The 14,870-nt window shown below is 43.7% G+C and overlaps 1 protein-coding gene across 1 annotated transcript; it reads right to left on the bottom strand.

The window, feature by feature from the left end:
* Window positions 1-10,595: 10,595 nt before the first annotated feature.
* LOC308150010 (adenosine deaminase domain-containing protein 2-like) lies at window positions 10,596-14,206 on the bottom strand (the record flags this gene model as incomplete). The annotated part of the gene is made up of 8 exons (XM_080522883.1): window positions 10,596-10,706; window positions 10,881-11,013; window positions 11,491-11,725; window positions 12,201-12,349; window positions 12,541-12,708; window positions 12,841-12,991; window positions 13,343-13,471; window positions 14,185-14,206. The coding sequence occupies 8 exons, from the start codon at window positions 14,204-14,206 to the stop codon at window positions 10,596-10,598; spliced, it is 1,098 nt and encodes a 365-aa protein (XP_080379009.1).
* Window positions 14,207-14,870: the final 664 nt, after the last annotated feature.

Genomic DNA, 14,870 nt, shown 5'->3' on the forward strand with positions numbered 1-14,870 from the left:
AGTGGGAGAGAGAGAGAAGGGTGGGGAAGCAGACCAGTGTAGCCTCTGGCTCGAGACGCCATCATCCATCCTCCTCCTCCTCCTCCTCTCCTTACTTCACAGCACCACTTCGACAACACAACTCCAAACACAGCAGGAACAAGCAGCATCCCTGTCAATCATGAAAGCGAGGCAGCTAAACTGCAGACATCACTCACACACACACAGACACACACACACACACACACACACACACACGTCCTGTCAGACAAAATAAAACGGCTTCGATCCTGTTGTCAAGTTGATGTCGCCGCCCCACAATGCCACACACACACACACACACAAGCCACAATGGCGCATGTATGCACTTCGACTGCGACGGGGCTAATTAATGCATTAACGCAGCCCACCCGTTGTTTTCACAGCGTGGCGTCGCATGTTGGCTCCCGCGTGCCGTGTGTGTGTGTGTGTACGAGCTGTCAGTAGGAACAAACACGCCAAGCACACGCCCCGACACGGGGGGCGCCGCCCTTACACGCCGCGGAGAACACGGGAACGCCAGACCGGTTAGTCTCCCAGGACAGGAGCTCTGTGACGGTGTGTGTGTGTGTGTGTGTGTGTGTGTGAGTGTGTGTGTGTGTGTGTACGCCCAACGGGGTTTCTCACTAACTGACAACGCTCTCAGGAGGAGACGGCTACAGCATTGCACTGCACTGCTCAGACACACACGCACACACACGAGCGCACACACACACACGAATACACACACACGAGCGCACGCACACATGCACGCACACACACACACGCACACACAAATACACACACACAAGCGCACATACACACACACACTAACAAACACAGAGGTCCCTCTCTGTGAATGAAAAGTTCCAATGAACAGCAATTTAATTTAATTACACAGGGACACAAAAGCTGCTTCTGCAAATAAAAGGGGAGGGGAGGAGGGAGGGAGGGGAGGAGGGAGGGAGGGAGGAGTGTGTGTGTGTGTGTGTGGGGGAATTAAATGTTCGCTCTGCTATGGATCTGAGTGACATATTTCTGTCCTCTCTCTCTCTCTCTGTCTCTCTCTCGGATACAGCAGCAAAGTGCTGTAAGGAGAGTGTGTGTGAGAGAGAGAGAGAGAGAGAGAGAGAGAGAGAGAGAGAGAGAGAGAGAGGGAGGGAGAGGGAGGGAAAGACAGAGATTCTCCTGCAGGTAGCAGGCAGCGTAGAGTTGAAGCCCAGCCAGAGGGACGGGCGTAAGCAAGGAGGAGGGGAGAGAGAGAGAGAGAGAGAGAGAGAGAGAGAGAGAGAGAGAGAGAGAGAGAGAGAGAGAGAGAGAGAGAGAGAGAGAGAGAGAGAGAGAGAGAGAGAGAGAGAGAGAGAGAGAGAGAGAGAGAGAGAGAGAGAGAGAGAGAGAGAGAGAGAGAGAGAGAGAGAGAGAGAGAGAGAGAGAGGGAGAGAGAGGGAGAGAGAGACAGAGTGCCCGGCTGCCACTGGCGCAGCGGAAAAGGTGAGAAAGAGGCGGCCGCCATTTTGAGTGCAGCTAGACCCGCCGTCTCGCCATTTTACAAAAGAAGGGGGCATGAAAAGACCCTTACCCGCACACACACACAAACACACACACACACACACTTCAAAACAAAAGGCATTTGCATGCCAACACAATGAACTTCGCTGTTATACTCCCCAAAGGCTTTAAGCTAATCAAGTGGGCTTTGGGGTTGAGTACACGAAGTTTAGAAAAAGGGGTCCTTGGATTAAACGACGTGTGCGGACGAGTTAACGACTGTCACAGCAGCGTGATCTCAATCTTAACTCTGGTAAATGCATTCATTACTAGGGTATTTCTGTGTGTTTACTATGAGAACAATGCTGAGGGAATTCATGAATATTATTTTCTGTTTGAAACAACTTTTCTTTAAAGCACAGTAACCTACGGTGTATGAGTGGAACAGTGGTCCTTTCTCTATTGTTAGAAACATGATTCCTCATCCTCTCCTCCGTCCTCCACTCACTTCTTCTTCTTCTTCTCAAAAAGCATTGGACGGGGGGGGGCGTGTGAGCGGCGTAGCACACTAAGGTGCAGACCAGTGGCGGCTGGCCAATAGAGGGCGCTAGGGCGCCGCCCCCACCTTCCAACGCAGCCCCACTTCCTAGTTGCTACTTGTAAAAGATTTTTAAAAATAAACATTGTTTATTCATAAAATGCAGCTGATATTCTGTCGGCGCCTATCAGCATTCATTAAAAATCCTCCAATACAACAAACATTTTATCTGTGTGTGTGTGTGTGTGTAAAATTCACTGTGAACTAAATTTTGCAGAAGTTACAGTAGAGGGCTCTCTTGCACAGTCTGCTGGAGAAGCCAGGCCCACTCACAGTTGGGGAGCTAAGGGGCCAGAGAGAGCATTACGCCTACATAGAAAGCTCCCTCCACAATGAAATTATACATTTACATAATTTGTTTTTAAATGTTTGACATTTACCAGACGCTTTTATCCAAAGCAACTTACAAACGTGTCTAACAAGTAAGTGAATCACATCAGTCATCATAAGAACAAATCTATGCTAGGAGCAGGTGCTATTGGCAGTCACAATGCTAGAAGAAGGAAGGATCTTTTTTATATATACAGTAGAGGAACTGTACAGGGTAGTGGGGAGTGAAGAGGTCTTTACAGTCAAGATGGACAGGCAAGATGTAGTCTGAAGAGATGGGTCTTCAGTACCCATCAGACTTCATTGTAATGGTAGTATACCAAGTACGGCAGGCACGTGCCGTGAGCTTTTAGATTGGGTAAGCATAAGATATAGAAATACACATAATTACACATACACGCCATCAGTGAACGCAGTTTCAAGGAAATGCAATTTTGATGCCCTAGAACCCGCTAATAAACTGTAGTGTCACTTTGTGATCAGATTACCAAAAACAAAAAAAACTGTTGCCAGTTTCGACTATATCAGGGGTGCTCATTGTTCAATCTTTTTTGAACCAAGATCTTTTCAAGTAGCCAGCCTGCTGAAATCTACAAGTCCAGTTTCAACATCGCAAACGCACACATGTACAACACAGACACACACCGTTTCCATCCTCCATAGTAAACTCACAACACACTTTCTTTTCACACTTTGTCACACAGGCACTTGACATCACATCACAAACCCTCCCTCTCTATCTCTCTCAAACACTTTTGGTCCAGAACCAATGGCACGGACAGCGACATTAGGCCTATCTCAGCGATTGATTAAGCAGCTCTCGCTCCAAACACAACGGCACAGGCCGACATTCAAAGGTATAAGCAGAGGAAGTCTTAAATAAGAAGCCATAACCAGCAGCACAGCAGAACTCAAACCATATAAACAAGCACAGATCGCCCCCAGCCTCGCGAATCATATAAATCATATAAACCGCTCATACCAGGCTTGCTGGAACCCCCTATCGACTCTCCCTTTCTGGGTGTGAAGATCGGTGAGAGGTGGCTTCGGGCGGCATTTAGCCAGTAGTTCTGTTTTTCCAGTCCAGTCCAGTCTACGAAATCCCTTTAGGTCGCTGACAGTAATGTCCATATTCACAAAATCAAGCAAGTTATCCTTATTGATTATTATTATTTAGATCGTTTGAGCTAGCTAGCATAAGCTATTCTGCCGGGCGAGAGGTGAAATGTTAAGTGAACTTGAAAGTGATAAGAGCCAATCAGTAGCTCTTATCGGAATTAAAGACCTACTGATTGGCTGTAAGCATGCTTACCCTGGCCACATTAAACAGCGGGCTGAGGCATCGGAAAAAAATAAAAAAGACATTTTCACGCATTCGAATGTACGCGAGGGAAAGCAGAGAGAGAAGTGCTTATAATGCAACGCAATGCAAGCAGAGTAGGAAGTGCTTACTCCTACAGGTGGCGCTAAAAATGCAACGTCAAAATGAATGACTCCTGCTACCCTGGGACCTAAAATACGACTCTTTTAATGAAAACAAACAAACGGTTACTTTTATTTTAATATTTTCACGGTCCTTTTTTATTTTTTCATTGGGTAAGCACTGCTTACTCTGCTTATATGGACGGCACGTCCTTGAAGTACGGTAAGTATGAAAGTAGTCATCGAGATCATCTATGTTTCATCAAAAATACTTAAATTGTTCCCATGTTACGAGCATCGTCTACCAATAGCACCATTGACTTACCCATCGACAACAAAGCCTGTTGTGCTGTCCAGCACCTCGATGCTCAGGTCCCCGAGGCACCAGTTGATGCTGAGGTCTTTGCAGTGGCGAGAGCTGTGTTGAGGCGCCACCCCGTCACCACCGAGGAAGAATATCCTCTGTTTCCTAAAGGGTGGGACCAGCTGCTCCTCCCAGTCATCCCCCAGGCGATTGTTGATTGCGTCCGACACGTTGTCCGAGTTATAGCTGGAGTCACCTGAACGGACCAGTAAACCAGAACCAAGTTCTCAAAATTCCTTCTTAACCAGTTAAGGCCCCAATACAATTCTAGAACACTGCTGTAGATTGCTGAGAATTGTCAAGATAAAGATAAAATATTAGAACAAGCCTGAGAAAAGTATCACACACCAGTATTACACAGCACATTATTCAGGGAAAACAGACTAGATTGAGAAAGATTCGGTGACTATTTCAAAATGTACCAAAAGTCAGCATTAAGATTCTGGTTGTTGTGTTTGTATTATGGTTTGAAAACCAAAGCCGTCAACGGCTACTTACCCTAGAACATAGAACAGCCATTCCTGGCCGGGGGACGGGGGGGACTAGAGGCTTAATACCTCCCAGTGTCACTGGAGCACTGTCCGTCAGTCCTACAAGGGAGGGCGGCCTATGCTACTGTGATTGTAATGCATCCTTGGTTACTTACCTAGGACCACATTGATGATGTAGAGTGGCTCAATGAAGTGGCTCAGCAGCGCCCCCTGGACCCCGGTGACGGCCCAGCGGCAAAGTTTGTCACTGTCGGACATGCAGCAGACCCGGGCACCCCACACACCCGGATGATTCAGGGAGTTCCTATGGGGACAGAGGATGCACACAATCACTCTCACTGGGTCACTCAATTAGATCACTAAATTAGTGAAATGTAAACTGCCCCAAAATGTAATACCCATCCAATTCTTACACTTCTGAGTGGATGCAAGCAATTAAGATTTCCGCATTGGACACTCAACAACAGCAGCCAGTATGAAAATACACACACTCACATGGAACCGCACTGTGCTGCCCCTCTTGGGGTCTGGTTGGTGTAGAGGTGAAGGTAGGTTTTGGGCTTGAGCTGGAGCAGGTGGCTGTCTGAGTTTCTCTTGTAGATGGAGCGCTCCTTGCACTTTGGGTCATGGCTGAAGAACAGCAGAAGCTGCTTGTACAAGAACCTGAATAGAAATACAGGATCGGACACATCATTTGCTAGTCTCCAGTATTAATAGCTAAACAAACCAAACAAGTGAGTGAAGTGAGTAAGTAAGTCCAGACGATCCAACAAAACTCCTGTCAGGCTGATGTACCTTTGAAGAGCCCGTTTGGCGATGACCATGGCATGGCAGTCATGCACCATGGTGCCACTGAAGCAGAGCCAGTCACTGCAGCTTGACTCGCCCGTGCCCAACGCCACAACGTTGTAGCGCACATAGGACTGGCCCCAAGTGTCACACAGCTCTGGAGAGGGAATAATGTGGGAGAATCACATCCATAAACTATTCACAATCTATAGACACATATATATACACACATATATATACACACATGGACGACACATAAACTGTGTGTGTGTACATTAGACATGCTCATCAAAAATAGGTGTGATTTACAGTCGTTAACATATTTTTGTAGTGTATTATTATTGAATAGATTCCAGGGACGGAGTTGAAAAGGTGAGAAGGTCAACGAGAGTTGTGGAAACAGACCTTCTTGGGGGGTTCGGATGCATTAAAATAAAAAAAGACGTGATTTTGGATTAAAAATGGAAAAGGTGACTAGTTTGCATCCCTGAGATTCCCCAGTGAGCAGAGAGAAGACCTCACCTCTCTCCAGGACGAAGGCAGCCAGGCCGCTCTTGCAGCTGTAGAACTGGGCACACTCCCTCAGGAGGTCGTCAAACACGTTACTGGACACTGCTGCCATCCGATGCATGTGCCAGTCAGTGTAACCCACTAGAAAAGCAGATGCTTTCAGAGTCAGAAGAAGAGATGTACAGTACAGGCCAAAAGTTTGGACACACCTTCTCATTCAATGCGTTTCCTTTATTTTCATGACTATTTGGTACATTGTAGATTCTCACTTGAAGGCATCAAAACTATGAATGAACACATAGGAATTATGTATTTAACAATAAAGTGTGAAATAACTCTAAATATGTCTTATATTTTAGATTCCTCAAAGTAGCCACCCTTTGCTGTTTTGTTGTTAATAAAATATATAATAATAATATTTAATATAATATGTGTTAATAATAATATGTTATTATATATATATATATAATATTATTATATATTTTATTAACAAAAACAATTATATATGTTATTAACAACAAAAAAGCAAAGGGTGGCTACTTTGAGGAATCTAAAATATAAGACATATTTAGAGTTATTTCACACTTTTTTGTTAAGTACATCATTCCACATGTGTTCATTCATAGTTTTGATGCCTTCAGTGAGAATCTACAATGTAAATAGTCATGGAAATAAAGGAAACACATTGAATGAGAAGGTGTGTCCAAACTTTTGGCCTGTACTGTACTAACCCTGACTCTTGGCAGATCATGCAGTATGTAGGCTACAGTATGGAAGACTATTCAATCAAACTGTTAGAAAAGGCAAACAGGTTTATGCCCCATGTTATAATCCTCAAGCCTATGTTTCCACTGACTTCCATCACAAAATAACCTGTTCCCTTCTAAATACACTCACAAGTTGTTTAATATGAATTCAATATCAGTTTGATCATCAAGTGAGAGCACCTGGCCCCTAACCTCCACTCTTGGGGCTGTTCTGCAGGTTGTCTGACTGGTCCTGGAGCCCCAATTTTAGGAAGCTGTTGTCCAACTTGGGTGGGGATGTGCCAAGGAGGGAGAGGCCATCACTGTCGTCGCTATCACTGTCGTCATCATCAGAGTCGTCCTCCTCCTCCTCCAGCAGCATTGGGTCAGGCAGTATAAGGCTATGCAGGGGTTTGGCGAGGGAAGACCTCATGGGCCTATAGTCCTCTGGTAGCAGAGCCCCAAAAACGTCTGGGTTACTGGAATCAGTGTCACCACTTACACAGAAATGTCGTCCAAAAGCGCCGCTGCTGCCCCTGTGCATAAGAGAAGCCGCCTTTCTAGGCAGCCGGCTACGTACAACATCTTCGTCCACCATGATTAGTACCTGCAGTGAACACAGAGTGCATGGGAATTCATTTAACACATGCATCAGTTGTTAGAAAGAGATGCCATTCGTAAACTAAAGGCTAAAGGATACATTTGAACGGTAGGCCATTGTGATGGTAGTCCGTGTTAAGACCTAGAATTGTAGTACCACTGCACTGCACTGGACTGGCATCTTATGAGATGCTTTCGTGGAATTTTTCATAAAAACATTTTCTGATACAACAACACTAGAACCGTGTGTATGATTATCTGCAAATGTCTCCCTCACATTAAAATGCTGGCATCCCGAACGACATCTGTGGTTGAAGTATGGTGGAAGGAAAAAAAAAAGCGCACGTGCAGTTTTGGCTAAACTAATTAGCTCGCTATCCTACTCAACCAGATTTTTAGTTGAAATATAATTAATTTCAATTGTTCTTTATGTCACTCTATTCGACCATTATGTATGCCGGTTAGTCTCGTTGAGTTAAAATAAAATGTTCTGGTCTATATTTCAATTTTAGATAAAGTTATAGGTAGCTATAGCAGGTGGCGCTGTGCAGACTCAATTACTGTATGAGTTAAGTTTATTCATTTACTGTATGAGTGAAGTTAAGGAGCTAATATATAACATTACTCTGTGTTGTAAGAATTATCTCTGTGAGAGATATTTATCGTTTTATCTTACCTGGCTTGTTAAGGGCTCATGATATGACAACGCAGGGATGTGACTGAACATAAGTTATATTGCACATAACACATGTTGACCACAAGAGGTCAGCAAATCAAATGAACTGGACTGGTTGGCCTGATCTGAGGACGTCGAATGCTCCGCAGGCGTCAGTCTGCTTTTCAAGACTGCAGGTTTTCCTCCAGCAATCCACTTATTAGAATAGTGAAGCACCTCTTAGCTGCACTGCTGTCTTCCAACAATATACTTGCACTAAGGTAATAATAATAATAATGTAGATCTATATATGAATGAATGAATGAATGAATGGTCTTTATTGTCATTGACAGGTACCATACAACGAAATTTGGGAGGGGGGGCTCCCCTGGTATAGGAAAAAAACTAAAAACAAGAAGGGAAAAGAGCTGGTTTACATAAATAAAGGCTATGTACACTATCCACTATAATATACTATACAAATAAAACACTGTGCTGTACTCTATGCTATGCTATACCTATTCTAACATTTCCTATCTCTGAACCTTATGTACCCGAGGGTTGTCATATTGCACATAGTGTTATTGCACATTCATTTAAAGTGTCGCAGTTTGCAGGTTTGAAATGTTCACAGTTGTGTTTCAGTATTGCACTTGATTACAATCTAGTACTGTAGCTGCCATCAAATTGTCTAGATCAGGGGTCACCAACCTTTTTGAAACTGAGAGCTACTTCATCGGTACTGAGTCATACGAAGGGCTACCAGTTTGATACGCTCTTCTGAAATTACAAATTTGCTCAGTTTGCCTTTAGTTATATATTATTAATAATACTCATCTATGTGAAGACACTGATCACGTCAATGATTTCTCTAAATAATTCTCAAAAATGACAACAAGGTGGGAAACAGATATCAATATTCAGCACTTTATCTCTATTAATCTCAGTAATTGTTACATTTTCAGATGATCACTTACATCACTACATTTAATAGGAAACATTTCTCATTTTCACTAGCCACTGACAAACCCTTTTAAGAAAACATCACTACATTTCATAGGAAAAAGTACCCATTTTCACTAGCCACTGACAAACCCTTTTAAGAAAACATCACTACATTTCATAGGAAAAATTTCCCATTTTCACTAGCCACTGACAAACCATTTTAAGAAAATATCAATACATTTCATAGGAAAATACCCATTTTCACTAGCCACTGACAAACCCTTTTAAGAAATCATGAACTATGTTGCACCATGTTTCAAAAAGTTATCAATTATGTAATGTTAAAGAAAAATCAACTTACATATTTTTAAATACATCTTGTCACATTTTGAACTAATGACCAAATCTGCTGCATTTTTAACAAATTATAACTGTTACATGTCATGAACACACTTTTAAATTGAACACAATTCTTCAATATTTTAATTCAACTTTGCCATGGCACTGCCATGTTGCCACTGACAACATCTGGTATCTGTTTCTTTGTTAGTGGGAAGACTGGCATTGCATGCTGTTCACCAGTATATTGTAATCTGGTGTGTAACTTGACACTGCAACTGTGAGTGAGTCTTTCAGATGTGCATCAGTGAGGCGTGTTCTGTGTTTGTTCTTGATGAAGTTCATGTCAGAAAACGCTGATTCACAGAGATAGGTTGAACCAAACAGGCTGGCAACCTTCATAGCTGCTGTGCATACACCACTGTACTTCTCTGTATCAACAAGGCACCAAAAGTTTGGTGCAGCCTGGTAGGCTTTGAGGTGGAGGTCATTTTGCAATGTTATGATTTCAATCTCCACCTGTCCAGCATCCAAGTTGAACGTTGCACTTAGTTGCTCAGCACAGCATGTTGTGTCCACATTCATGAAAGGATTGGAAATGAATGACACACATGGCTCAAGCTGATGAAGGTCACAAAACCTATTCTCAAACTCTTGCCCAAGTCTGTTTGACTTCACAGTACTTTTCTGCAAAGCATTGTCTTTCAGCACCGACTGCACAGAGGGAAAGTGCAGCACCTTTTTTCTCTGTGTATCCACAGAAAAAATGTTCATCTTGGCTTTAAATGCATTTAAAGCACTTATCATATCAACAACAGTCTTACCTTTGCCTTGCAGCTCGCAATTCAAGTTGTTTCGTTTCCCAGTAATGTCCGTCAAAAATACAAGGTCAAGTGTCCACTCTGTGTCCTCTAGCAGTGAGAGTGAGACATCTACGCCTTTGGACTGCATGAACTCTTTGATTTCACCTTGGCTTACACGTGAGCTGTAGCAGCGCTGTCCCGGTGTACTAATGTAAGGAGATTTCGGAGATGGTGTGGTACATGTAAATAAATTACATTGATTACCTTTGGGGATTTAGGTCCTAAGCTTGGGCAAGATATACTTGTTTGTTTTCCCTTCTAATGCAATACTTCAAACTAAATCTTCAGACTTTTCTGTTTTTATTTTGCACATTATTGAACATGAACATGAACATGAATGTGAAACCAAACAGAACTTCAAACTAAAGAACATTAAGCATGCAGTAATGCTGAAATTAGGCACAAATCACAAATTCAAACTCCTCTTTGAAACAAAACTACGCCCACACCCATGGGACTCAGTGGCTGAAGCTGTCGACCAGGTGTTTGGAGTTCCAGGGTCCTGCGCCATTGGAGAGGAACTGGTGGTTGACAACCATCTTGGCATTCTGATAGAGACTGGCTTCCAACTGAAACAAGAAGGAACACATCACACAAAATTCACATTCATGCTGTCAACACAATCTTGGCCAGATGATATTCGGTAGCACATGATATGGCTACGATGTCGCCTATATGCAGTGCAGACAAATACAGGTCCAAGGGTGCCAGGATATCTACTGATTCATGGCTCAACAACTCACCTTGGCACTGTGATAGGTTTGGAGGTTCAGTAGAGAACTTTGCCCACTCAGCTTTGCAATTTTGCAGAACTTACAGTAGAGGGCTCTCTTGCACAGTCTGCTGGAGAAGCCAGGCCCACTCACAGTTGGGGAGCTAAGGGGCCAGAGAGGGCATTACGCCTACATAGAAAGCTCCCTCCACAATGAAATTATACATTTACATAATTCGTTTTTAAATGTTTGACATTTACCAGACGCTTTTATCCAAAGCAACTTACAAACGTGTCTAACAAGTAAGGGAATCACATCAGTCATCATAAGAACAAATCGATGCTAGGAGCAGGTGCTATTGGCAGTCACAATGCTAGAAGAAGGAAGGATCTTTTTTATATATACAGTAGAGGAACTGTACAGGGTAGTGGGGAGTGAAGAGGTCTTTACAGTCAAGATGGACAGGCAAGATGTAGTCTGAAGAGATGGGTCTTCAGTACCCATCAGACTTCATTGTAATGGTAGTATACCAAGTACGGTAAGTATGAAAGTAGTCATCGAGATCATCTATGTTTCATCCAAAATACTTAAATTGTTCCCATGTTACGAGCATCGTCTACCAGTAGCACCATTGACTTACCCATCGACAACAAAGCCTGTTGTGCTGTCCAGCACCTCGATGCTCAGGTCCCCGAGGCACCAGTTGATGCTGAGGTCTTTGCAGTGGCGAGAGCTGTGTTGAGGCGCCACCCCGTCACCACCGAGGAAGAATATCCTCTGTTTCCTAAAGGGTGGGACCAGCTGCTCCTCCCAGTCATCCCCCAGGCGATTGTTGATTGCGTCCGACACGTTGTCCGAGTTATAGCTGGAGTCACCTGAACGGACCAGTAAACCAGAACCAAGTTCTCAAAATTCCTTCTTAACCAGTTAAGGCCCCAATACAATTCTAGAACACTGCTGTAGATTGCTGAGAATTGTCAAGATAAAGATAAAATATTAGAACAAGCCTGAGAAAAGTATCACACACCAGTATTACACAGCACATTATTCAGGGAAAACAGACTAGATTGAGAAAGATTCGGTGACTATTTCAAAATGTACCAAAAGTCAGCATTAAGATTCTGGTTGTTGTGTTTGTATTATGGTTTGAAAACCAAAGCCGTCAACGGCTACTTACCGTAGAACATAGAACAGCCATTCCTGGCCGGGGGACGGGGGGGACTAGAGGCTTAATACCTCCCAGTGTCACTGGAGCACTCCTCCCAGTGTCACTGGAGCACTGTCCGTCAGTCCTACAAGGGAGGAAAAAGCCTATGCTACTGTGATTGTAATGCATCCTTGGTTACTTACCTAGGACCACATTGATGATGTAGAGTGGCTCAATGAAGTGGCTCAGCAGCGCCCCCTGGACCCCGGTGACGGCCCAGCGGCAAAGTTTGTCACTGTCGGACATGCAGCAGACCCGGGCGCCCCACACACCTGGATGATTCAGGGAGTTCCTATGGGGACAGAGGATGCACACAATCACTCTCACTGGGTCACTCAATTAGATCACTAAATTAGTGAAATGTAAACTGCCCCAAAATGTAATTCCCATCCAATTCTTACACTTCTGAGTGGATGCAAGCAATTAAGATTTCCACATTGGACACTCAACAACAGCAGCCAGTATGAAAATGCACACACTCACATGGAACCGCACTGTGCTGCCCCTCTTGGGGTCTGGTTGGTGTAGAGGTGAAGGTAGGTTTTGGGCTTGAGCTGGAGCAGGTGGCTGTCTGAGTTTCTCTCGTAGATGGAGCGCTCCTTGCACTTTGGGTCATGGCTGAAGAACAGCAGAAGCTGCTTGTACAAGAACCTGAATAGAAATACAGGATCGGACACATCATTTGCTAGTCTCCAGTATTAATAGCTAAACAAACCAAACAAGTGAGTGAAGTGAGTAAGTAAGTCCAGACGATCCAACAAAACTCCTGTCAGGCTGATGTACCTTTGGAGAGCCCGTCTGGCGATGACCATGGCATGGCAGTCATGCACCATGGTGCCACTGAAGCAGAGCCAGTCACTGCAGCTTGACTCGCCCGTGCCCAACGCCACAACGTTGTAGCGCACATAGGACTGGCCCCAAGTGTCACACAGCTCTGGAGAGGGAATAATGTGGGAGAATCACATCCATAAACTATTCACAATCTATAGACACATACGTATATATATAACACACATGGACCACACATAAACTGTGTGTGCGTACATTAGACATGCTCATCAAAAATAGGTGTGATTTACAGTCGTTAACATATTTTTGTTATTATTGAATAGATTCCAGGGACGGAGTTGAAAAGGTGAGAAGGTCAACGAGAGTTGTGGAAACAGACCTTCTTGGGGGGTTCGGATGCATAAAAATAAAAAAAGACGTGATTTTGGATTAAAAATGGAAAAGGTGACTAGTTTGCATCCCTGAGATTCCCCAGTGAGCAGAGAGAAGAACTCACCTCTCTCCAGGACGAAGCCAGCCAGGCTGCTCTTGCAGCTGTAGAACTGGGCACACTCCCTCAGGAGGTCGTCAAACACGTTACTGGACACTGCTGCCATCCGATGCATGTGCCAGTCAGTGTAACCCACTAGAAAAGCAGATGCTTTCAGAGTCAGAAGAAGAGATGTACAGTACAGGCCAAAAGTTTGGACACACCTTCTCATTCAATGCGTTTCCTTTATTTTCATGACTATTTGGTACATTGTAGATTCTCACTGAAGGCATCAAAACTATGAATGAACACATAGGAATTATGTATTTTTTAACAATAAAGTGTGAAATAACTCTAAATATGTCTTATATTTTAGATTCCTCAAAGTAGCCACCCTTTGCTTTTTTGTTGTTAATAAAATATATTATAATAATATTGAATATACAGTTTTTCCCAATTGCTAAAACACAAAAGCCAATTCTCTAAACCAAATGACCAGTTCTCCAAACACATTTATTAAAACTAGCCCCCATTTGCCAAAACCATAAACACATTTCACATGAAGACACAATTCACAAAACACAATCCTCCTTTTCTCATAAATCTAAACACATTTTGTCTTGCTAAAACACAAGTTTGGGGTTTGGCGAGGTTATGAGCTATATACAGTTATGGGTTATATACAGTTATGGGCTATATACAGTTATGGGCTATAGGCTATACAGTTATGAGCTATGTACAGTTATGAGCTATGTACAGTGAGGTAGTTTAGGTACATGTGTGTATCTAATGTGCAGAAGTATGAGAGTAGGAGACTCACTGCAGGGCGGAGCGGAGCGGGTTGGAGGAGGAGAGAGCGGAGGAGTTACCGCCGCCGGAGAACATCATCATACTGGCGATGTGGATCTAGGACACCGCTGTCTGTCTGTGTCCTACTGCCACAGTGTCCAAGTCACCCAGGAGCATTTCTACTGCTGCTGAATAGTTAATAAGTTGACGCAGCTTAGTTACGACGTTCGCACCAATCACGGGATGGGACGGGATGGGAGGGTAGCGACCCAGTTTTACTAATAGGACCGTGAACCCACTAATGAACAACTAATACATAGAAATATCATCTGTCACAGTCTATTGTTTCCATAGCAACATTTAAGAACAGTTTAAATTGATGGGGGTCCAGGTGGTCTCTGTGGACTTGCATGGAGTGAAATCTCCCACGTACATTTCCATGTAGGTTATTGTGTGTTGTTGTGCCGTTATCCTATCCGTATGCCTGGTTAGACATGTCATAATTACCTGTCTGAACTGTCTTGATTTATTAATTTATTTGTTTTTGTTGTTGTTGTGTGTGTGTGTGTGTGTGTGTGTGTGTGTGTGTGTGTGTGTGTGTGTGTGTGTGTGTGTGCGTGTGTGTGTGGGGGTGTGTGTGTGTGTGTGGGGGGGGGGGGGCTAGCTAACAAACCCAAGCGAAATCCAAACTTTGATCGATGATCTGGTTACTCTCCAACTCCGCAGATTTGGTCTTAAATTTAGAACGTCATTGGTTAAAATGGAA

This window comes from Nansenia antarctica (assembly GCF_963989245.1).
Source record: "Nansenia antarctica genome assembly, chromosome: 2".
NCBI classification, from domain to species: Eukaryota; Metazoa; Chordata; class Actinopteri; order Argentiniformes; family Microstomatidae; genus Nansenia; species Nansenia antarctica.